The sequence below is a fragment of the Petaurus breviceps genome, unplaced genomic scaffold, assembly GCF_028583685.1.
Source record: "Petaurus breviceps papuanus isolate PSGF00001 unplaced genomic scaffold, PetGlider_PUasm1.0 90845, whole genome shotgun sequence".
Taxonomy (NCBI): Eukaryota; Metazoa; Chordata; class Mammalia; order Diprotodontia; family Petauridae; genus Petaurus; species Petaurus breviceps.
Window position 1 is genome coordinate 22,600,295 of NW_027187359.1, and position 24,955 is coordinate 22,625,249.

At 39.1% G+C, this 24,955-nt stretch overlaps 1 protein-coding gene across 1 annotated transcript; it reads right to left on the bottom strand.

Annotated features, from left to right (window-relative positions):
• Positions 1 to 4,154: 4,154 nt before the first annotated feature.
• On the bottom strand, positions 4,155 to 15,064 carry SDR42E1 (short chain dehydrogenase/reductase family 42E, member 1). Its single transcript, XM_069072241.1, has 3 exons — positions 14,910 to 15,064; positions 6,597 to 6,694; positions 4,155 to 5,959 (listed from the first exon to the last, which is right to left on the bottom strand). Exons 2-3 carry the CDS (start codon positions 6,662 to 6,664, stop codon positions 4,837 to 4,839), a joined length of 1,191 nt encoding a protein of 396 aa, XP_068928342.1. The 5' UTR covers positions 6,665 to 6,694; positions 14,910 to 15,064; the 3' UTR covers positions 4,155 to 4,836.
• Positions 15,065 to 24,955: the final 9,891 nt, after the last annotated feature.

A 24,955-nucleotide genomic window follows, 5' to 3' on the forward strand; every position in this document is an offset into this window, starting at 1 on the left:
GGGGGCGGTGCATACAGAGGCTACTGTAATGTAGCGTATAGCGCAGGGGATCACCTTCACTACAGTAGCAATCTCAATAGGGCTTATTTTAGAGGAATCTTACACAGTAAGGGGAGGGCTTATTTTCGGGATAGGTCTCATTATCGGGGAAACACGGTATCTTGTATGTACCTAGTTATCAACATTATCTCCTAGAATGTGAGATCCTTGAGGATGGGGACAGTTTTTGGTTTATGCAGTTCTTTGCACCACTTCACAGATCACTTCAGTGTCTTTGCCAAGAACACCTGAAATGGGGTTATAAAGAGTCAGACCCAGCTGAATTGACTGAATAACAAAGCAGCATGTGGGACAGTTCCTGGAACATAGTAAGCACTTAATGCTTTTTGACTTAGAACTCATGCATCCATGTGACTTTTTTTTTTTTTTGCTTTTTGGAGGGCAATTGGGATTAAGTGACTTGCCCACAGTCACACGGCTAGTAAGTGTGTCAAGTGTCTGAGGCCTGATTTGAACTCAGGTCCTCCTGACTCCAGGGCCGGTGCTCTATTCACTGTGCCACCTACCTGCCCCTGTGACTGACTTCTTAGAGAGGTTGTTGCTGTCCTTCATACTTCATGACCAAAATGACATCATGATGTCAGGGTCAAAGTACAGTGTATATGACAATGGTTTATTTGACCTATACAAGCTTGAAAGGCTCTACCACAGGTCAGGTACAAAAAGTATGCTTCAATGTCTGGGATGGAGATGTCTCTAAACTTGTGCATCTCACATTTCTTTTGAGCTGCTGCAATTCTGCTTTGCTCATAGAACACAGCACCTTCTTTGATGAGGGCATGCCATGCTGGACTATCCTGTGCCAGTTTCTCCCATGTCTCACAATCAATACCAGAGTTCTTCAGAGAGACCTTGAGAGTGATATGCAACAGAGTACAGATCAATTCTCTGCTGCTTGTGCTAATTTTGGCCTGACAATTAGAGGGGTAGGAATTGATGGACATGACAAGTCTCATACAGATCAGGAGAAAAGCCTGCCCAGTCTCCGAAGAGGTCCATGCTAGTTAATGCTGACAGAAAAGCATTGGAGCACCAAAGTGGGAAAAATTGGTGTGGCAGAGAACCACAGAACTGAGAAACAGAAGGGGCTTAACTGAGGACTGAATGAGGTTCAGAGTCAAGAAATGGCGGAGAGAAAATTTGGACCTTTCCCTTTGGTGGTACTCACTCAACCTGAGCATACAGGTCCCAGCAGAAGAGAAGTCAACTTTCTGGGAACCCCAAATCACAAAAGGTAGTACTATAAGTTAGAACTATATAGCTCCTTATGGGAAGGGAGAATTTTCTTGTGTGTGGCCTGAGGCATAAGGCTTTTTTGCTTTTTAAATAAAATATGCTCTGGGTTATTGCTGTTGTTAGCCTGAATGCTTATAGAGGTGCTAAAGGACCTAAACCTTGGAGGAGGAATAGAAGCCAGATACTGAAGAACCCAAGGTTTCCCTGGATGGTAGCAGAAGAGAGAAAGATTTTGTGAAAAGCAGCCTTCGGTACCCAAAACACACCCCGACTGGAATCACAGGGAGTTGGACTAGAATGTTTCTTTTATACCTCCAAATACTTTGAAATGGGTCTTTTCCATTATTGAGCTGGGCAAAATTGTGATGGTGATACTTCCTCTTAAGTACTAACTACAGCTGAAGATTGCTGCTTTCTGAAAGAACTTAAAGTAAATCATTTAGAACAAAACTTGTGACGACCATTTGAATATATACACATCTTATCTCTTCAGTCAGATTATAACCTGCTCAAGGATGTGGATCTTGTCTTGTATCTTGATCTCCTCCACATCCCAAAGTATAATGGGCATATGTGAGTGCTCAGTAGTTGCTTGTTTGGAAAATTCCCTTCTTCCCTTTTCTCACTATGTAAAGGAGGCCAACTGCAATGAAGGAAATAAATCCAGAGTGGGAATACTGACTTCCATTCTAGGTCCCCAGGGGCATGAACATGACTGCTGGACTCTTCTGAGCAAGGTCACTTCCCAATCTTCTCTTGTCACTAACACAAGTATCACTGTTGGCATTACAGGGCGTACCCATTCCTTTTGATGCTATTTTCCTCCCTATAGCTAGGCAAAAAAAAAAAAAATCAAGGTGTCTGATGGAATGAATTATCAGGGCCAGAAGGGACCTGGCAGAAAGCATTCAACAAGAGAGTACAATGGGATAACTTTAGGTCTCTTAATTCTGCTTATTTTTTTCCCTTAAAATTGCTATTTAAAATTGCTTTGTTTTTTATAAAAAAGTGGTTCTAGGGAATTTTTGTAATTAAACCAGTTTATAAAAAGTGTCATTTGTTGGGAACAACCATTATTTCTAAGATAAGGTATTATATATAAAAATAGTGTGGTGTCATGGAAAGAACATCTGCCTAGAAGTCTGTGATCCCACCTATTTTATGTTCCCTCTAAAGAATACAGAATACAACCCATCTCCAAATTATCCTGTATATACTTTGTTTAGTTATGGCTGTTTGCTTGTTTTCTCCCCCTCAGACTGTGGATTCCTTGAGAGTAGGGGCTGGTTTGCCTTTTTTTTTTTTTAAATATTCCCAGCACTTAGCACAGAGCGTGGCACATATTAGGCCCTTAATAAATGCTGACTGACTGCAATATTTGTTGACTGACTGACCCATGGAATATAAGTTCCTTGAAGGTAAGGATTGTTTTGTTTTCGTCTTTGAATTTCAGTATTTAGGATAGTACTTTGTACATATTAGGTGCTTTAATGTCCATTGACCAAATGAGATAATGTATATAAAGCACTTTGCAAATCTTAAAGTATTATAGAAATGTCAGCTATTTATTTAAAGTGTGGCCTTAGATAAGTCACATTAGAGGTGTAAGAGACTTTAGAGATCATTTAGTCCAGTAGTAACTTTTTGGTCTCAGGACCCCTTTATACTGTAAATCCCAGAGACCTTTTGTTTATGTGGGTTTTATCTATCAATATTTACCTTATTGGAAATTAAAACATTTTAGTATTAATGTGAAAATAGATTTGACCTGGATGACTCCCCTGAAAGGAACTCAGGAACATCTATGGCTCCCCAGATCACAGTTTGAGAATAGCCGATCTTTATTTTTACTCATGAGGAAACTAAGGCAGAGATGGAGGAAGTGAAGTCAAAACTTGGGACTTGCATTGAAGTTTCCCAACTTCAAGATAAGTATTTCTTTAAAAGTGTGCTCTAACACTATTTTCTTGTCTAATAATTGAATAGAAAAGTTTTATTTCTCATTTTTTTTTTAAAGGGAAGGGGAGTAGAAAAACATGGAATCTTTCTCTTAGTCAGTGATCCCTCTAGCGGAAACAGCAGACAACAAGATCATCTCTATGATATCTCTATTTATCTGGTAGCCACTGCTCTGTTATAGGCAAAATACCTAAAAGGAAATAAATTCTTGAGCATTGCATTTAAAAACTTAAGATCTATAGGAGATGGGATTATAAAGCAATAGGACTTCTTTTTAATTAACAGTCCAGAATATACTTTTGCATAAGGGTTGTCCTCAAAGTTATCCTTATGGTAGGCTACACCCACTCTAGCAATGATTCTAGTGCTTAACACATGTTTGGATTTCTCTTTTAGTGGTTGTCTCTAGAATCAGTTTATAACTATATGACAAAATTAGTCATTGGAGTTATGCAGTTTTGATCAAAAAGAAAACTCCATACCTTGATCTTCTGCTGTCTTTACAAACTCTGGCTTGGAATGATTTTTGGTTGTCTCTAAAAATCAAATATAACTACCTCAGAAAACAAAGATGGATCACCATCGATCAGATTAAAAAATTGTTCTACAGGCTCTCAATTTCACTTAAGAAATAACTATTACCTTCTAAGTATAAGGCACTGGGAGGCATACATAGGTAAGTAAGGCACAAAAGTTTCTAATCTCAAGGGGTTTACAGACTGGTAGGGGAAAATAGTCCATTAAGTTCTAAAAATGTTGACCTTGAGGACATATTAGAAGCTATTAGATAACAAACAAGAAGAACTTGAGGCCTTGTAAGACCAATAGGTGGAAATTATAGAGACATATTTTAGTTGGATATAGGAATTTTTTTATGAGTAGAAATGTTCAGATATGGTATCAGATACAGAATTTATCATCAAAGGAGCTGTTTAAGCATAGCATGTTGGCACTATTAGGCATAATGTAGAGGGTATTCCTGAACTGGGTAGATGAAGGTGTACTAAATGACATCTAAGATTTCTCTCAACTCTATGATTCTATCAGTGCCTACCATCTCTTTAGAAAGGTGAGAAACCTGAAATCTTACTAAAAATTATTAATATTATTTTAAGTCATTCTTATAAGTGTTTAGTCACTTGCAGACCTAATATGATGCCTGTTCATGTTTTTAGTTCATTTTAAATAAAATGTATTATCTGGTACTGGAATATGCCATGAGAGAAAAAAAACACAATTGCTCTGAGAGAAATTCAAGGAAAAGCTGCTCCCATACACAAATTTTGAAATGACTATTTCCCCTAAGTCATAGCTTCAAAAAAAGTAATGAAAACAATACAAAACAAAACAAAATTTCAAACTCGTCTTTCATTCCTTTCTTCTATCAGACATCATTCTGAGTTAGGAGGGATAATTGAACACTAGACAGAATTTAATCTATAAAAGGCTATTCTTGAGCAGTTCTTGTAGAGTCATAAATTTGGCCACTTGATTGAAAGAGGATGTGCATTCTAGAATCTGCTTATGAAGTAACAGTCCTGTGCTATCTGTGGAAATTTCTTGTTCTCTATAAAATAATTTTCAAAATAAATCTTTCAAACTGACATCACCATAGTCATTGGAAAACCATGTGAGAACTGCAGTAGCTAGGAGGAAAACCAGAATGCCATTCCAAATGAGATGCTTCAAAGTGTAGTTTTGGGATTTTCTACCATGACCCTCAGCTTTAAACCAATCTACCACTTCCTTGAGGTCAAATGGCTGTGGTTCATAGCCCAGTTCCTTCCTTGCCTTCTCCATGCTGAAATAGTGTGTAACCCCAGTTTTATAGACTTCTGCTCGGGTGAGGAAAGGCTGGAAATTATAAAACCTGCCCAAGAGAAAGTAGACCATCTCTGTCATGAAAGCAATGAAATAAATGAGGCTTAATGGTAGGCGTATAGTAGGGAATGGATAACCCAACCCTTCAACCAAAGGCCGGAAGAATTCAAAATTGTTCACTGGTCTTCCATCAGAGATAAAATAAGGCTGCCCAGAGGCAATGTGTTGCTTGTCAGCCTTTAATGCCTCTGAGGCCAAGATGTGGGCTTGTACCAAGTTATCCACGTGGACAAAATCTACCAAGCTTTTGGGATCTCCATACACAAATTTGAAGAGGCCCTTTTCTATATATCTCACTATCCTGGGAAGATGCCTTTGTTCTCCAGGCCCATAGATACCAGCTGGTCTCAAAACGCAGGTTCTCAAGACACCAACACCCCTTTCCAAGGCTGTACCATTTGCCTCCAGCACTTTTTTCTCCGCAACAGATTTGGTGCGGGAGTAGTGATCAGGATGAAGGTGAAGAGGTAGGTAAGGGAGAGATTCATCCCCATTCATTATAACTTGGCCTCCAAACACCACGTTATAAGTACTAGTATAAACCAATCTTGGCACTCCTTTCCTTTTGCAAGCCTGGAGTACATTTTCTGTGCCTTTTACATTGACATCTTCGATACGTTTATGATTCAGTTGTTCCTTTCCAGACATGCCAAAGGAAGCAATATGGAAAACACAAGTAACATTTTGTAAGGCTTTCTCTAAATCAGTGACACAGCAAATATCTCCACATATCAACTTCATCCCCTTGGGAAGATCTTGAATAGGAATGTTGACATCAAACAGAATCACAGTGATACCATTCTTACATAGTGTACAACCCAAACTGAAATGAAAAGGAGAAAATATAAAGTATTAATTACTATGCAGTTTCTAGTAAGACTAACAAATGATTAATCTCTGAAATGTGAATTAAATTTTCTTGGAATTAGATTTACCTAATTTACATATTGAATTTGTTCTTGAAAAATAATATATAATTCTTAAATTAATCTATGTCATTGGTTTATTTTGTGAATACAGAGTCACAGAATTAACTTTCAAGTGATCTTCCCCAGGTAATGGCTCTTAAAGCTTTCATTCCCATTTTCGCTTTTCTTCAGTGTCCTACCCATTCTCTCTTAGTTTAAAAAATGAAAACTACAAGCTGTTATGGTAACTTTTTTTTTAAAAAAAGAATCCTTCTTTAATGTGCACAAGCACTCCTAATTGTATTTACATTGTTAATTGGATTTTCAAATATTGATTTTTTTTGAAAGTGGGATACACGTGTATTAACTGATTTTGGAGTCTAAGAGGTCTATTGTAGTTAGTTCACATATGAGATTAGCACCATGACATCATAAGTGATAGTCAGTATTCTAAAAGCATTACAGCGCCCAGCTATACTTTTTCTAATCTTCAATTAAAGCAACAACCTAGAAAAGAAATCCATGAATGTTTTTCCCCCCATAGGTACTGACCGGAAACCAAAGTAGCCACCTCCTCCTGTGATAAGTACCGTTTCCTTAGGAGACTTTTGAAGGTCCATGTCTGTGTACTAAGGCAATCTAAAGTGCACCTTGAAGAAAATAAATGCTTTAAGAAAAATGTCACATTATTCTTCTCCATATGAACATTTGATTTGTCCGTGTTTGGAATTAATGATGATAATTCCTTGATTGTTAGTAAGACTTTTTTCTAGGAAATTTATAACATTTTCTGTAGATCCTCAGCATCTCAGTGAAAAAGACAGATACAACTTTAATCCCTGTGAAAAGTGGAAAATAAGCACCGAATGGTTAAACCACTTTCTAACAGTTTGTTTTAAGAGAAACAGTAACATCTTGTAATATACTGGAAGGTTTTTAGAGCACCACATTATAAAAAAGAAAGAGCAGCAAATATAAGAAAGGAAGAAAATGTGCATTTAGTAAAACATCTATTTTGGGAAACCTTACTAATAGGTTATGCCTTCAACTTCTTAAATAGAAGCCCATCCCAGCATCCCAATAACAACCAGATTTCCAAGCAGTGAACCTTTGGGGTTTAGTCTCATTGGCACTCCCTCTTCTCCTACTCCCACTTTTCTTCCTATTCACATGCTGCCAAGCAAAGAGAAAAGCAGGAAACAAGGTCCTAGGCCCACTAGAAATTTCTGTCACAGAGTTTCAACTGGGCCTTTATTGTGGCAGAGTAATACTTTTACACTTTCCTAATCAATTTGCTATCCAACTCTCTAGAAGCTATTCTAAACTTTTTCATTCCATCTTAGGCCTTTCCTTTCCAACATCATCTCAGCTGAGGCCCTCATCTCATACTAAACGCAAAACTGAAGACCTTCCACAAGATCTTTTTCTTCTCCTATATTCTTCAACTCAGATGACTCATATGTTTCCTTGAAGGTAACCACCTCTACATGCACCCTTAATTCTATACTACACTATCTTCTCTAGCAGATTATTCCCTCTATCATCCCTACTCTCTTTAACCTTCAGCATCTCCCTATATCGTGGCTCCTTCCCATGTCTCCCTCATCCTTAAAAAAGAAAGTGAAACCAAACCCTTTACTTGATCCTATCATTTCTACTATCTATTGTCCTGTACATTTCTCTGCTAAACTTTTTGAGGAAGCTGTTTACACTCAATGCTTCTACTTCTTCTCTCACTCTATCCTAAGCCCTTGTGACCTCATTTTTCAACTGAAATTACTCTCTCCAAAATTGCCAGTGATCTCTTAATTGCCGAATAGAATTGCCTTTTCTCAGTCCTCATCCCTTTTGACCTCTCTGCAACTTCTGACACTGTCAATCACCCTCTTCTCCTGGATATTTTCTTCTCTCTACATTTTCATGACACTGTTCTTTTCTGGTTCTCTTCTTATCTGACTGTCTGCTAGAGCTTCATCTAATCACAGCTACTAAGCACTGATGTCCCTCAAAGCTCCATCCTGGGCCTTCTCCCTTTTTACTTCTCTTTTGATGTTCAGCTCCCATGGGTTCAATTATCATCTCTATGTAACTGATTTTCAGACCTGTGTATTCAGTTCTAATCTTTCTTCTGATCTCTAGTCTCATCACCAACTGCCTTTTGGAATAATTTGAACTAGATATCCTGTAGGCACCTCAAACTTAACATGTCCCAAACAGAATGGGAGTTTACTGAGTTTGAGCCAGGGAGGCAGAGAGGGAGTGGTGAGTGGTATGGTCAGATTTGTACTTTAGGGAGGCCACTTTGGTGTGGAGTTCAGATTGGAGTGGAAGAAGAAACCTTAGGCTGGGAAATCATATTGAGGCTATTGAAGTAGGCCAGCTGAGAGGTCATGTGGGTCTGACCTTGGGGGTGACTGTATGAATGGAGAGAAGAGGATGTATTTAAGAGATGTTATGGAGGTAAAAAAGATTTTGATGATTAGATATGCAGAATGAGTGAGAGTGAGAAGTAGAGGATGGCACAAATGTTTTAAACCTGGATTTAAAACCTGGGTTTTAATTGGATGGATCATCCAGTGCCCTCAACAGGAATGGGGAAGTTTGGGAAGATAATGAGCTTTGTTTTGGGAATACTGAGCTAAAGATGCCTGTGGAACATTCAACTTAAAATGTCTAATAGGCATTTGGAGATGAGGGACTGGAACTCAGGAGGAAGACTACGATATATACATACATACATATATTTGTATACATAATGTTCATATTGTACACAAATTTAATATCTATAGCTACATAACTTAGAGTCATCTGCATAGAGATAAATTTTGAGGCTTCATTTCTGTTGGTTTGTGAAATTCAAACATTGTGGTCAGGAAAATAGGTAGAATAAACTCTACTACTCAATATAGCCTTTGATTGGGGTATTCTGGTTAAGAAATCAGATATTATATACCCTTTATAAATTTGTGTAACAAAGTCTGATGGGAATGGGGAGTGTGAATTTTACATTTGCCCATGGTAAATGCGCTTAATTCTTTTTTTTTTAATATTACTTATTTTTAGGCTTTTTTTCTTTTTAAATTTTGAGTTCAAGATTCTCTTCTTCCCTCCCAACCTTCCCCCCAGCCACTGAGAAGGCAAACAATTCATCAGTTATCCATGTGAAATCATGCTAAACTTATTTCCATATTAGCTTTATTGCAAACCAAACCAAACCAAACCAAACCAGTTCATCAGTTTCCTCTCTGGAGGTGGACAGCATTTTTTCATTATGAGTCCTTTGGATCATTGTATTGATCAGAGTAGCCAAGTCCTTCACAGATGATCTTTATTACTTGTTACTATGTACTACAGTCTCCCAGTTCTCACTTTGCTTTGCATCAGTTCATGTAGGGTTTGCCATGTTTTATTCTGAAGCCATTCCCCTCATCATTTCTTATAGCACAATAGTAATCTATCACAATCATATGCTACGTGTTCAGTCATTCCCCAATTAATGAGCATCCCCTCAATTTCCAATTCTTTGCCATTGCAAAAACAAGCTGCTATACATATTTTTGTACAAATAGGTCCTTTTCCTTTTCCCTTGATCTCTTTGGGGTACAGACCTAGTAATGGTATTTTTAGATCAAAGAGTATGCACAGTTTTATAGCCTTTTGGATGTAGTTTCAAATTATTCTCCAGACTGTTTGGACCAGTTTACAATTCCACCATTAGTGGAGTGCATTAGTGTACCTATTTTCCTGTCACCCCCTCTAGCACTCATCATTTCTGATGGTTGTCAGGTGGTACTTCAGAGTTGTTTTAATTTACCTTTCTCTAATCAATAGAGCTTTAGAGCATTTTTTTTAATGTGACCATTGATACCTTTGGTTTCTTCTGAAAACTGCCTATTCATATTCTCTTATCAATTGGGAAATGGCTCGTATTTTTATAAATTTGACTCACTTCCCTGTATATTTTAGAAATGAAGCCTGTATCAGAGAAGCTTGCTGTAGAATGTTTTGATATTACTTAATTGTCTATGGTATGTTTTTAGCAAAATACAGTTTCCCTGATTCCCTCTTTGAATTAGGTCTATTTTTGCTTTTCTTTGTCTGAGATCATGATCGCTGCTCCTGCCTTTTAAACTTAAGCTAAAGTATAATAGATTCTGCTCCAGCCCTTTATTTTAATGCTGTCGGTCTCTTTGTGTTTCAAGCATATCTCTTATATACAACATACTGTTGGATTTTGGTTTCTAATTCATTCTGCTATCTGCTTTCATTTTATGGGTTAGTTCATCCCATTCACATTCATAGTTATGATTACTGTATATTTCCTTCCATCCTATTTTCTTCTGATTATTCTTCTTTCTCTGTCTTTTTCCAGTCCTTCTTCAAAGAGTGTTTTGCTTCTGATCACTTTTCCCCTCACCCCATGCCCCATCTCTTAACCCTTTTTCTCCTATTTCCCTACTGGGTAAGACAGATTTCTATACCCAAATGATACATACATACAAACACATATGTGTGTGTGTGTATTTCCATTTTAACTGCACTTAGTTCTTCATATATTCTCATGAATGACAAGCCAAGTAGAAACATAAAGAAGAGGTAATCTCTTCTTGACCCATTGTCTATACTTCATGAGCTCCTCACTTTTGTTTCTATTAGGTAGTTTCTCATTATTGCTCTGGGCACTCTGAAGCCCTCAGCACCCAAACGACTTGCTTTAATCATGGCTGTGCTAAGAACTATAACTTTGCTTCTCTCTGGGGATAGTGGTTGCTTTTCTGATGAGTCAGATCTCAGACTCAAGCACTTCATTTGAGAGAATTCAGATAAAATATAAAATTAAGCTTATAAATAAAGAAATAACCTATGAACTATGAATTTTAATAATTTAGGATAAAATAAAGCTCAAAATCTGCTTATTCTCTTGATAAAAATATACATATCTTGGGAGGAAAAGCCAAGATGGCAGAATAGCAGGAAGAAGTACAGCAAGCCCCATTACCCCCAACTCTTTCAGACAGATCTACAAAACACACCAGACTGAATCCTGATGGAGAAATCCAAGAAAAAAAAAGTCCCAGTGAGTTAATTTTTCTAGCTTAGGCATGTATAAAGAAGCAGACAGAGATGTGTGTGGATGGACAGTAGGGAAGCTTCTGGCCAGGAATATACTTTGAGAAGCACTCTAGTACAGGTTGATATTACACCAGGGCAAGAGGAGGTAGCAGTCCCATAAAGGGCATTAGGGTACAAAAACCAGTGCTGACTGGCAGCTTTATCACTACCCAGTTCTAAGTCAAAGATCCATGGTGGACCAAGGCAGAGATCTGTGCCCAGGGATGGTGTTCCAGGGTAAGGAGGCCCTAGCTGTGTACCAAGCACAAATTCAGCAAGCAGCATGGCTTAGATGCCCAGGAGCAGGGCTGGGTTTCAATTCCAACTTCTAGTCCACCTTCCAACTGAAGTCTATAGAGAAATAACTAGAGTAGGAATCCCAGATCGAAGGGAAGCTTGCTATTCTGAACCACCACAGCTTACCAGGTGACTGAAAGTGTCTGAGTCCAGCAGCAACACAATCTCTTGCTCAAATCCCAACCTAGGGTAAGGCACTTGGAGAGCTCAGATCAGAGGGTCAGTGATCAAACTTTGCCTTGGATCAGACAACTTTGAGACCACTGACAGCTTGAATGTTGTCAGCCTGAGCTATCTCTGGGATACTACAACATAATACTACCAAGAAAGCAAGAGTAGGGCCAGCCTGGACCTTTCCTACAGAAGGCTGCAGAGCTTGGCCCTTACATCAGATCTGAAGTTAAGAAGTAGTCTAGACAAATGAGCAAATCAAAAAGAATCCCATCATAAAAAGCTATTATGGTAACAGGGATGCTCAAGATACAAACCCAGAAAATAATGACTCCAAAACATCTACCAGCAAACCTTTAAGAAAAATGACTTGGGAACAAATTCACCTAGAATTCCTGGAAGAGATGAAGCAAGAATTTTTTTAGAGTTGAAAATTATTTATATAAATGAAATGAGAATGCTTGAAGGACAAATGGAAAAGAAATGAGAGCTAGCAACAAACTGAAAATTAGGATGGATCAAATTAAAATCAATAGATAAGAAATATTAAAAGTCAAAACACTAAAAAAAATAGAAGAAAATACAAAGTATTTCATAGCAAAAACAATTGAGCTGGAATCCTGACTGAGAATAAAATAAAAAATCATTGGACTGCTTTAAAACCATGATCACAAAAAGAGCCTACGTACTATATTTCAAGAAATCCATAAAGAAAACTATCCAGATCTCTTAAAAACAGAAGATAAAGTCAAAATAGACAGAATCTAAAAGTAATCTCCTTAAAGAAACCTCAAAACAAAAATTCTCCCAGGAACATTATAGCCCAAATCCATTAGCTTCCACATCAAAGAAAAAATATTTTGAGAAGCCAGGAAGAAAAAATTCAAGTACCTGGGAGTCACAGTCAGAATCAACACATGGTTTAGCAGCCACTGCTATCAAAGAGTGGAGGACTTGTAATATAAAATTCCAGAAGGCAAAGGATATAGTCTTACAGGAAAGAATAACTTACTCAGTAAAACAGTATAATTATACAGAGGGGAAAATGGATCTTTAATGAAATAGATAATAGAAGACTTTCAACTATTTCTGATGGAAAGATCAGAGCTGTGTAGAAACTTTGAAGTTTAAACACAGGAGTGAAGAGAAGCATAAAAAGGTAAACATGAAACACGAACAAACAACAATAAGAAACTAAACAAGGATACCCTGCTTTCATTCTAATATGGTGAGATGATATAGGTATCTCCTCTGAATCCCTGTCATCATCAACAATCATAGAAGAGTCTAATTAGATAGAAGACTTGGGAGTGGTTATATTCTGTCTTGAAAATCTTAAAAGAAGAATAGAAAGAGAAGGGGAGAGGAATACAATAGATGGGGAGGGAAAGGAAGGTTAGGGAAAATTATCATAATTGCGATGAGTGAGTAGAAATCTACACAAAGAAGAAGTGGGGGAGCTGTAGATACTTGAATCTCATGCTCATCTGAACTGGTCAAAGGAGGGAAGAATACACACACACTGAGAAAAACATTTTTTTTAATGAACCAAATAGAAACTTTAATCTTTAATTCGTATTTATTGACAAAACTGTACGAACACCATTAGAAGTGATGGTTATTCACACAAACTAGTTGGGTACATAAATACATTTAATTCAATAGGGAAATAGGAGGGAAAGGGGAGTTAGAGGGAGGTCAGATTGAGGGAGGGATTAATTCTCTACAAAACAAATGCTACCTAAGGCTATGCAAAAATATTTATAGCTTTTTTTCAGGAGACACAGAATTGGAATCTAAGTAGGGGTGGGCATCAACTAGGGTATGGCTGAACCAAGAATGGTGAGAGAGTATTCTGATGTAAGAAATAATACAGGGTGGGGAGGCTAGGTGGCACATTGAATAGAGCACTGGCCCTGGAATCAGGAGGACCTGAGTTCAAGTCCAGCCTCAGACATTTAACAGTTACTAAACGTGTGACCTTGAACAAGTCACTTAACCCCTATTGCCTTGCCTCCCCCCTCCAAAAAGTAAAAAAAAAAAAAAAAGAAATGATACAGGGGATAGTTTCACAAAAACCTGGGAAGACTTGCATGAATTGATGCAATGAACAGAATCAACATATACAGTGACAACAATACTGGAAAGACAAGCAACTTTAGGAATTCTGAGCAATTACAATTCCAGAAAGATTTAGGAACTCTGATCAGTGTAATGACCAACCACAAATTCAGAGGACTAATGATGAAACATGATAGAGAGGTAAAAAGACTCAGTATAAAATGATGCACACAGGTGTTTACATATATACACATGTGTGTATATAATTTTTTGTAGTAGTAGTTGTTTAGTTGTTTTAGTCATGTCTGATTCTTCATGTCACTGTTTAGGGTTTTCTTGGCAAAGATAGTGGAGTGCTTTGCATTTCCTTTTCAGCTCATTTTACAGATGAGAAGACTGAGGCAAGCAGGGTTAAGTCACTTGCCTGAGGTCACATTGCTGCTAAGTGTTTGAGGTCAGATTTGAACTCTGGAAAATGAGTCTTCCTGACTCAGGCCTGGCCCTCTGTCCACTGTGCCACCTAACTGCCATATGTATGTATACACACATTTTTCCTTCAGACAGGGCTATTGTGGAAATTTGTTTTGGTTAGCTGGGTCAATGTCAATGACGGTTGTCATAGACCAGTAAGCAGTCATTCCTCCTTCAGTCAAGAAATCACTCCCAGTGGGTCAGTCATTAACCATCTCCTTTCTTTTTTCTTTTTTAAAATTAGGTCTGCCTATAGTGTAGGTATACCAGCCTAATCTTTATTCCCTTCCTTAGGCTGGATAGCCTGTGCCCAGGCCCAGATCTATACATAGACACAGTAGCAAGAACTATAATGCCGACTGTCAAGGTCTGATGAACTGGTGAAATCACTAGGGTCTGCCTCCATCCGACTGACTGAAGGACGAATGACTGCTGACTGATCCCATTGACCCAAGTGACCCACTGACCTCAGAATGACCAAGCAACTTAGTAGAGTCTGACTGACCAAATGCCACCCGACTGACCAGCTGAGGGAAATGACAGGCCCACTGAGTGATTTACTGACTTGAGAATCGAAGATGTAACCCACTGACTGACCAGTATAAAGTCAGGCTGAACTGACCCACTCACTGACCACGACTGACGGACCAAGGGATCTTCTGACTGGACCACAAACTGGCGTCTGAGTGACTCACTCACCGAGTAGTGAATGGCCGCGGACGACCCACTGCCTCAAGGCTGACAGACACTTACCTACAGGCCAGACAGACTGACAATGCAGAGAGCCCAGCTCCGGGATGCAGCGCCGGCTCTCGAGTCCATTCACACCCAATCACTCCACCTAGGACAGACGTCCAGAGGCGGGGCTGAGGAGCAGGAGAGGGGCTGGGCCCTTAGACTCACGCCCCGCCCTCCTGCTCACAGCCAATGGAGCTCGGGTTAAAGGGAGTCAGGACACTTCGGGGGCAAGGCAGGGGGCGGGACTGGGAAGAGAAGCGAGCGGGGCGGGGACACGAGCCGTGCTTGCTCGGCTCTTCTAGGAAACCCCGGAGGCCTCCATCTCTGTGTTTCCTATTCCAGCAGAACAGAGCAGGCGGCGGGGTTGGGGATTGGGGGTGGGGACATGGAATCCCTAGGGCGGAGGCGGGGCCTGTGGGAGCGGCAGTAGTTAGGGGCGGGGCCTAGTGCAGGTGGGCGAGTTTCAAGATGGATTTGTGCCTGCGGGTGTCAAAGGTCGGAACCTGCGGGAGTTTACCTTTCTTTGAAGGGCATAAGAATACAGGATTTAGAGAGAGAGAGAAGAGAAGTTAGAGATAATAGTGTCACAGATAGAGAGCTGGAGAGGGTCTCAGAGGCCATTAGTCATTCTTTTAGATTTCATATTGATTTTCCTGAAGCGCAGCTCTGACCACGTCACACCCCTTACACTGCAGTTGCTCCTTCTCACTTCCAGAATTAAATATAAAATCCTCTGTTTGACAGTTAAAGCCCTATTAGCTAGGTGGTGCAGTGGATAGAGCACTGGGCCTGGAGTCAGGAATAGTCATCTTCATGAGTTCAAACCTGGCCTCAGACACTTACTAGCTGTGTGACCCTGGGCAAGTCACTTAACCCTGTTTGCCTCAGTTTCCTCATCTGTCAGATGAGTAGGAAATGGCAAACCAGTTTAGTATTTTTGCCAAGAAAACCCCCAATGGGGTTATGAAGAGTCCAACAGGACTGAAAAAAGGATGAAAACAGCAGCTCATCTTTTCAGTCTTCTTAACACCTTACTCCTTACAATATACTCTGAACTCCTTGCTGTTCTGGACATTATATCTCCAACTCTGGGCATTTTCATTGGATGTTGGTCTCCTATACCTGGAACACTTCTCATGGTCTCTCTGCCTCCCTCTCTTTCTTAAAGCTCCAGAAAAGATGCCACCTTTTACAAGAAGCCTTGCCTGGTCCCTCTTAATTCTAGTACTTTCCTTCTGTTGATTACCTCCAAATTATCACAAATCCATCTTGTTCGAACACAATTATTTGCATGTTGGTTTCTCCATTAGACTATACAGTCCTTGAGAACAGGGAGTAGGTTTTTTTTCCTTTTTCCTTTTTTCGGTATCCTTAAAAAAAGTACATGGGCAGATAGTAGGTATTAAATGCTTGTTGACTTGACTAAAGATTAGGAAACTGAAATCCAGGGAGGAGAAGTAATTTTGTCCAAGTTCACTAGAAGAGTAAATATCAGAGGTGGGTTTTGAACTTAAGTTCTTTAAATTCAGTGCTGGAGCTCTTTGCAAAGTATTAAGCAAGATCACCAAATCTCAGAGTGGGAAGGGACCACTGAGGTAATCTAGTCTGGCTCATACCTGATCGAGGATCTTCTCTACAACACAAATGGTCATTTGGCCTCTACTTGGAGACCTTTAGTGAAGACCACCACCTCCAAAAGCAATCCACTGCCCTTTTGGATGATTGTAGTTGTTGGAAAATTTTTTCTTACATTAAATCTAAATCTACCTTAACAGAATTTTCATGCCCTGTTTCTAGTCTTGCTTTCTGGGGCCAAGTACCACAAAGCTAGTTGTTCTTTCTTATGATAGTACTTCAAACACTTAGACTGCTATCATGTGTTCCTTAAATTTCTTCTCCAGGCTAAACATAGCCAATTGCTTCAAATAATCATCGTATGTCATTGTCTCTAGTCCTCCCAATCCAGCCCTCTTCATGTTAATGTGTCCCTTCTTCTCTATGAGTATCTTAAAATGTGATGTCCAGAATTGTACCTAGTTGACTGACTGGATAAGAGTATAATTGAACTGTTATCTCTCTTATTCTGGTCACTACTATTCCCTGCCCCCCCCCTTTTCTGGTGATTATTGTAACACTGTTGACTCATATTGAAATTTCCGTTCATTAAATTGTCCATCTCTTTCTCATGGATTATCCACAACACCTCTGATCTGTACTTGTAAAGTACATTTTTGAACTCAAGGATAGAACTTTAAAGATGTCCCTATTATATGTATTCTTTTTCAATATGACCCATTGTCCTACTAGCTTATGACAGTCCCTTTTAGATAATTTTTCTGTCATCCAGTGTATTGGCTTCATGTCATTCAAAGCTTCATGTCATCTTCAAATATGCCAAACATACTTTTTATGCCTCCATAAAAATTATTAATAAAAATGTTGAATAGCACCAGCTGAAGGAAAGATCCAGGTAACTTACCAGAGGCTTCTTTCCAAGTTGACATGGATTTACTAATGACTACTTTTTGGATATGGAGAGTCAGGGTTTCAAATCCATTTAGTGTATTCTTTAGCTCACATCTCTCAATCTTTTCTGCAAGTATAGCATAAAGTACTTTGCCAAATGTTTTACTGAAACCTAAGTAAACCTAAGTAAAATACAGCATTCCCCTTTTTTAAACAATCTAGTCACCTAGTCAAAAAAGGAAATGAAATTAGTCTGGCATGACTTGTGCTTGATGAAACCGTCCTGGGTCTTTGTGATCACTGCATTCTCCTACAAAAGCTTACCAATATATTTACTATCGGTTTAATAATGTGTTGCAGAAATTTTCAAAAATAGAAATGCACATTACTGTTTAATAGTTGACAGACACTACCCTCTTCTAATTTTTGGAACCCAAAGACAATATTTGCCCTTCCCGAGAGCTGACAAAATTTGTCAAATACTTTTTCTCAGCCATCACATTTACCAGTTTTATTCAGTACCTTAGAATGTAGTTCATCCAGGTATGTCAACTTGAACTCATTGAGAGCAGTTTTTTCTTTCTTATCCTCTGCTTACTTATCTTGAGTTTCTGTTCTCTATTAACCACTTTTATTATATCATTCCCATTTTCCTTGTCAGAGAAAACAGAAGCAAAACAAAAGTTGAGTAGTTTAGCTTTCTCTCCTTTTGATCCAGTCCAGTTATCTTGAACTACACCCTGTCCCTTCATCGACACTTTTATTCATTCATAGACATCTGTATTACATCAGAGAAACTTCACTAGGACAAGCTATACCTGTTGGACCACAGAGAGGAGGAGAAGGAAAAGGAAAGGATGCCCTTGAGCCCTTTTCCTCAAAACGCATCCTAACCCAGAGACAACACTGCTGCTTTTTTTTTTTAAAGCAATTGGGGTTAAGTAACTTGCTCAAGGTTACACGGCCAGTTATTTCTGGTGGTGCTAAGTATCAGAGCCTGGATTCTATCCCAGGTCATCCCGACTCTAGAGCAGATGCTCTTACTCACTGTGCCACCTGGCTGCCCCATCACTGCTATGTCTTAGGCATGGGTCTTTGGACCCATGAATAACCCTCTTCAGGATGTCTACTCTCTCAACCTCCTTTGGGGATCATTATCTCCTTCTGCAGGTAAATCAGAATTCACTGATTGTTCCCCCTCTGTCACTTCCACTTGGGGATGCCTACCTTTGGAAACACTCTCCTGGAGCATGTATACTCAAAGAAAACTTTCCTAGAATAGCTAACTCTCTCTCCCCTAATAGAGGTAGCTTGGTATAGTTGCAAGGAAACTGTGCTTGGCATCAGAAGTCTCAATTATGACTCCTAACCCTGCTACTTACTATATGACCTTGGATAAGTCTTTTCCTTTCTCTGGACTTCAGTTACCTCCTTTGTAAAATTAGAGGGTTGGACTAGGTAATTTCCAGGGTTCCTTCTAGCTCAAAACCCTGTGACTCTGTAAAAAGACTGTCAGAGTAGCTGTGGGTGACTACAAATACATAGAAAGCTTGTCACTTTTTCAGAAAACCCATGTTGCTTCTATCAGGGCTTTCTTCCCTTCTAGGATCTGTACTGAACTCCTGGGGCTTTGTCTGTCATTTACTTTTCTAAGGGAAAAAAAGAGAAAAAAGTCTTATCGAACAGTGGAAAGAATATAGGAATTATATTCAAAAGGCCTAGGTTTGATTCCCTTCTCAGCCACTTATTACTTATGTGACCAAGTATTGTGTTTGAAATTTAGGGTAAACTGAGAGACAGGGTTCCAAGCATCATCAATTTATTAGTTAGACTAGCCGTAAAGAGTAAATTGGGTCAATGGCCTCTCAATGACCATAGACCCTAAATGAGAGCTGACAGGGTTTTTATTATAACAGTTAGCAAGATGACAGAGCAAAATCTTGTGCAACATAGATGTGTCTTCTTCTGATTGGCTATTGATTATATAGACAGAATTGAGATTGCATCATTTGGACCTCCCCTTCTAAAACCTTCTTAATCATAGCCAAGACATGTGATTTGAGTTCCAAGACAAAGGCAGTGGGAATAACCTTCAGGTGGTGGGAGTTACTATAATAGTTTAATTTAGAGGTTCCCAAATTTATTTGGCCTACCACCCTGTTTGAAAAAAAAAAATTACTCAATGCCCATCTGGAAATCTTTAACCCTTTAACTTTTTGTTTCTTGAAATTTGCATCATTAAAAAAACAAATAAAAAAATGACACCTTAAATTTAATAATTTATTGTAAATATGTGAGGTTTTTCCTGCATTGAAATTTTGATGACACAGTATTGCATCATGTAATTCATTGTATTGTAAACAAGTCATTGCGAAAACACTGTGCTAAGCATTGGGGTTACAAATAGAAAACTAAGACAATCCCTGATCTCAAGAAATTACATGCACATATTCCTGCTGGTGCATGCTGGACTTCCTGGCAATGCATAAAATACTCACCTGCCAACAATGCTTAAGACCCGTCAGTGGACTTGACCACTGATCAGTTATAACTTGCATTTTGTGTGTTTATTTGGAAAATAATGTAATTGCTATGACTTTAACTCTGTTACACAACAGATGAAACATCTATGAATGTTTTTCAAAATTTTCTCTTCTCTTTTCCATATGTTTCCACCACCCCCTTATGTTTATTCAGTGCCACCCAATTGCACCTGAGGCTGCTATCCCATCCTTATCTTTCCAATGCCCCCCAGGGGCAGTATTGCTCACTTTGGGAACCTCTAGAAATCATTGAGATTTGGCCTTTAGGTTAACCAACTATCTTTGGAAAGTGGGTGATGGGTGGGGTGACAAAGGTAGAGGTAATTACTAGGCAAAAGTTTAACCTTTAGGCAAGTTTCTCTTCGATGTGGTTGGTGGGTGTTGCAATGGTGGTGTTACAATATAATAGAAGTTACAATAGAGAATTGTGAGACAAATTACCTGAGTCACAGGAATAGAATTTTGACTCAGGTAATCTGAGTAAAACATACAGTGAAGGGGAATATTAAATCCAGCTTAACTAAGCCTTAAAAATAGAATTCAAACACCTGGCCATGTAACCTTGAGCAAGTTACTTAACCCCAATTGTTTAGGGGTGGCCAGGTGGCTCAGTGAGTAAGAGCACCGGCTCCAGTGTCGGGATGACCTGGGGATCAATTCCAGGCTCAGATACTTAGCACCACACCCAGAAATAACTGGCTGTGTAACCTTGAGCAAGTTACTTAACCCTGATTGCTTATAAAAAAAAATAGAATTCAAATCCATTTTCAATTTTATATAAATTGTATATCTTTTCTGGATCTCAGTTTCCTGATCTACAAAATTGTAAGAGGGGATATTACGGTATCTTGCTTTGCTTCCACAGATGTTATTGGGAAATAATTAATATTCCCAAGTTGTGGGGGAAGCGCCCTTAATCTTATTTTACCAAGACAATGGCTATCCTGATGCTAGAAGGAATCAGAAAAGTTGGGATAGGGCAACAGGTTTAAACCTGAGAGGTCAGGCCCCAGTCACAAGTGTCCTCACTATTTCGCCTGCTTAATTAACCTTATTAATATTAGTGGCTGTGTGATCTGGGAAGGGGAATATGTAATAAGGGCATGTAGTGGAAGTGTAAGCAAGAGTTGTAAACTTGAGGAGTCTGGACCAATGCCAACTCTGAGGGGAGAAGTCAGAATACCCTAACGATATTTATGCTTGCTTTTGTAGGAGGTGGGTGTTCTCAGTGAGTACCTCACCTGCTTCTGCAGCATAATAAATGCCTTCTTCTGCCCACTCTGTTTCTGAGTTCTTTTAGTGAGAATGGGTCTATTACATGGCTCTCTCTGCCTGGGAAGTCCTGTAATCCCCACAACTGTTTTTCTTACAAAATGAACATATTGCATTAGATAGCATCTGAGCTTGCTTCCAGCTCTAACTCTATGAAGAGTTAGTTCATAAACCCTATGAAGAGAGTTAAAATGATGGAAAGCGTTAGATCTGAATTGGCACCGGTTTTCAGTTAGCACTGAGAACTGTGAGCTATGCTCATGATCATAGCCAAATACGTCACCCTTTTTCTGCTGGCACTGTTACTGTTCTCTTCAATCAGGACCCCTTTCATCTTCCCAAAGATTTTCTATCAATATTTGGTGGGTGTTTATTATACTTGTGTGATTGCCCCAGGTGACACCATGAAATATTTATTATGTATTCACAGTGCAAAAGTTGAACTAATTTTTATTTTCCTCTTTAATCCTCGGACTATAAGACACATTCTGATAGTATCCATCCCCAAAGGATGTGCACACATACTCCTTTCATTGTGGTGCTTTAATTATTCACGTATTTCAACAAATTGCTACTAGCAAAGCACTGTCATTCCACCATAGAAATTGCTTTACCTATTTCAAACAAACTGAAACAGGCTGGGATTTTTCAAATAAAGATTTGTAGGCTCCAAAAGACTTAAACATAAAGCATTTAATAAGCTCTTATCACATGCAAAACACTGTGCTAAGCATTGGGGATACAAATAGAAAACTAAGACAATCCTTGATCTCAAGAAATTCACATTCTAATGGAGACATGCATTTATTTAGGACCTACTATGTGAAAGGCATTGTGCCATGTACTATAGTCAAAAAGAAAAAATGAAAAGCATGCCCTACTCTCAAGGAGATTGCATTCTACTGGGGTCAGGTATGGGAAAGATAGTTAAAATATACTGGGTATGTTGTATTTTCTAGCACTGGAAGGCCACTAATGCCTTACTTGCCAAATCCAATGGCATCTCCCTTAGTGCAGTGCTTTGTATATGGTGTAGGCTTAATAAATGTCCTCTCAGGTTGTTTATTACCCACTGTCTCAGCTGAGCGCCATACCTAACACTGAGACCATCTTTTGTGAGTTCTTCTCATCATCTCAAAGCCTTTATATTGAGGTGCCCCTTCTCCTTGCTAAGGCCAAGTCCTCTACCTCTGCTCTTGATCTCATCCCCTCCTGTTTTCTAGCAGTCATATTTGTAACCAGCAGATTGTCTCAGCAATCATACTCCTCTCTCTGTAATTTTCAACCTTCTCCCTATCTACTTCTCTACTGATTTCAAACATGTCCAACTCCTCTGCTATCCTTAAAAAAAAAACCTTCCATGGACCATACCATTCCCCTAAACTATTGTCCTATATTCTTCATCTCTTTCTTGACCAAACTGACTGAAAAATATAGCTATCTGTACTTATTGCCTCCTCTTTTCCACTCATTCCTCAATCCTTTACGATCTGACTTTCACCTTCACCACTCAACTGAAATGGTTCTCCAAAGTTATGAATGCTCTGTTTGCCAAATCTAGTGGCCTTTTCCCAGTCCTCATCCTTTTTGCCTTTACTGCTCCATTTGATACTGTTGACCTCCTCCTGGATAGCTTTCCCCCTTCTGGATTTTCATGATGCTCATAGTTGTCTTCCTACCTTTCTGACCTCTTTTTCTTAGATGCTTTTGCTGGTTCATCATCCATATAATACCTTCTAACTGTGGTTATTTTCTAAAGTTCTGATCTAAGCCCTCTTTTCTTCTCTTATACTTCCCTCCTCCCTCCCCGCCCCCCCAGTAACCTCATCAAGAAGGAAAGCAGGAAGGCAGGATGAATGGAAGAAGGAAGAAAAGGAGGAAGGAAACATTTGCCAAGTGCCTTATATGTGTCAGACACTGTGCTAAGTGCTTTACAAATATTATCTCATAGGTGTTATTAATCCCATTTTATAGTGGAAGAAACAGAGGTTAAATGACTTGCCAAAGGTTGTCTAACTAGTAAGTATCTGAAGCCAGATTTGAACTCCAGGCCTAGCACTCTTTCTCCTTTGCTGCCTAACTGCTTTATCAGTTCCTTTGAGTTTAATTATTACCTCTATGCAGATGATTCGTAGATACATATAAGAACATATCTATTGTATATATTTACATATTTTGAGTCATCTACCTACATGAGCACAATGTATTATGTATCAATGTGTGTGTATGTGCACACATATATGTATTATATATGGATGTATGTATATACGTGGATCTCCAGTCTCTCTCCTGAGCTTTATTTAGCTTCATTCTCTTGTCAACAATTGTCTACTGGGCATTTCAAATTATGTGTCCCACAGACGTCTCAAACTCAACATGACCAAAGCAAAGCCCATTACCTTTCTTCTCAAAACCATTCCTCTTCCAAACTTCCCTATTTCTTCTAAAGGCACCACAATCTTTCTGCTCTCTCAGGTTCCTGACTTTGTTGTTATCTTTAACTTTTCTTCCTTTAACCCACATATTGCCAAACACACGATTGTTGTACTTTGCTGTTTTTACTTCCATAACACCTTTTGCCCTCACCTGATTCCATTGTGACCTTAGCTCAGGCCCTTATCACTTCTTGCCTGTAGTGTTGTAATGGTCTTCACATTAGTCTCCTTGACTCAAGTCTCTTGCTACTCCAAGTCTTCCTCCGCACCCAGTCAAAATGATTTTCATGAAACATAGACCTCATCATGTCACTCTCTGACTCAACAAACTCTAATACCTCTTTGTTGCCTCTGGGATAAAATATAAACTCCAGTTTGGCTTTTAAAGTTCTTGAGAACCTTGACCAGCCTATCTCTCCATCCTCTATATACATTACTCCACCTCCTGCACTTTAAGGTCCAGTCAAACTGGCCTTATTATTGTTCCTTATTCCCAGTGTTCTTCACTTATTTTCCTCTGCACTCACTGTACCCCATAGCAATCATGCATTCCTTTCTCATCTTTTTAGAATCCCTCTCTCCCTTCATGGCACCTCTCAAGTACTGCCTCCTACATGAAGCTGTCCCTACTTGCTGGTGCGTTCTCTCCTTAACTAACTTGTACTTAACCTCTTGTATTTATTTTGTAGATGTAAATGCCCACATTCATGTTATCTGTCCCATTCGAATGTAAGCTTCTTGAAAGTGGGGGTTGTTTTATTCGATGAATCTGCATCCCCAGCCACTGCACAGTGCCTTGCTCAGAGGAGACACTTACATATACTTGTTGATTAACCCGAACTAATTACTTTTAGGTTCTCTTCACTGGACTCTGTTAACTCTTTTTTCCTTTTGGAAACTCCTTTTAGCTTCCAGGAGGGCGCTGTGCTCTTCTGGGTCTCTCACTACGTCTTCCTCCCAGCTTCTGTCTCTTGCTTCCTCCTCTCCACTCTCCCTTGTAGGTTTTCCCCAAAGCAGTCTTCTCTACTCCTTCTATGCTTTCTCCCTCAGAAAACTCATTCATTTTGCTGGCTTAATTTGTCACCTCCATTTTGGGGACTCTGTTACATCTCTGTAATACTTCTGTCTGTATCACTCTGATTCAGATATTCTGTTGTTACCTCAAACTGAACAGGTGTGAATGTGAATTTATAATTCTCCTCACCTGCTCCTTGTCCAGAGGAATCCTTCCCATTTCCTCCATTTCTGACTAAGGCATCGTAACTTTCTTAAAGGCTTTTTTTGATTTCTCCTCTTCATCTTTATCCAGTAAATGACTTCCATATCATTCAGTCAAAATTTCATT

What these genes read in the sequence shown, in the direction of transcription:
- SDR42E1 (XM_069072241.1), bottom strand. Translation starts at nt 6,664, where the DNA reads ATGGACCTTCAAAAGTCTCCTAAGGAAACGGTACTTATCACAGGAGGA. An exon ending in GGTGGCTACTTTGGTTTCCG is followed by an intron (nt 5,960 to 6,596) that starts GTCAGTACCTAT and finishes TTTTCATTTCAG; the next exon opens with TTTGGGTTGTACACTATGTA.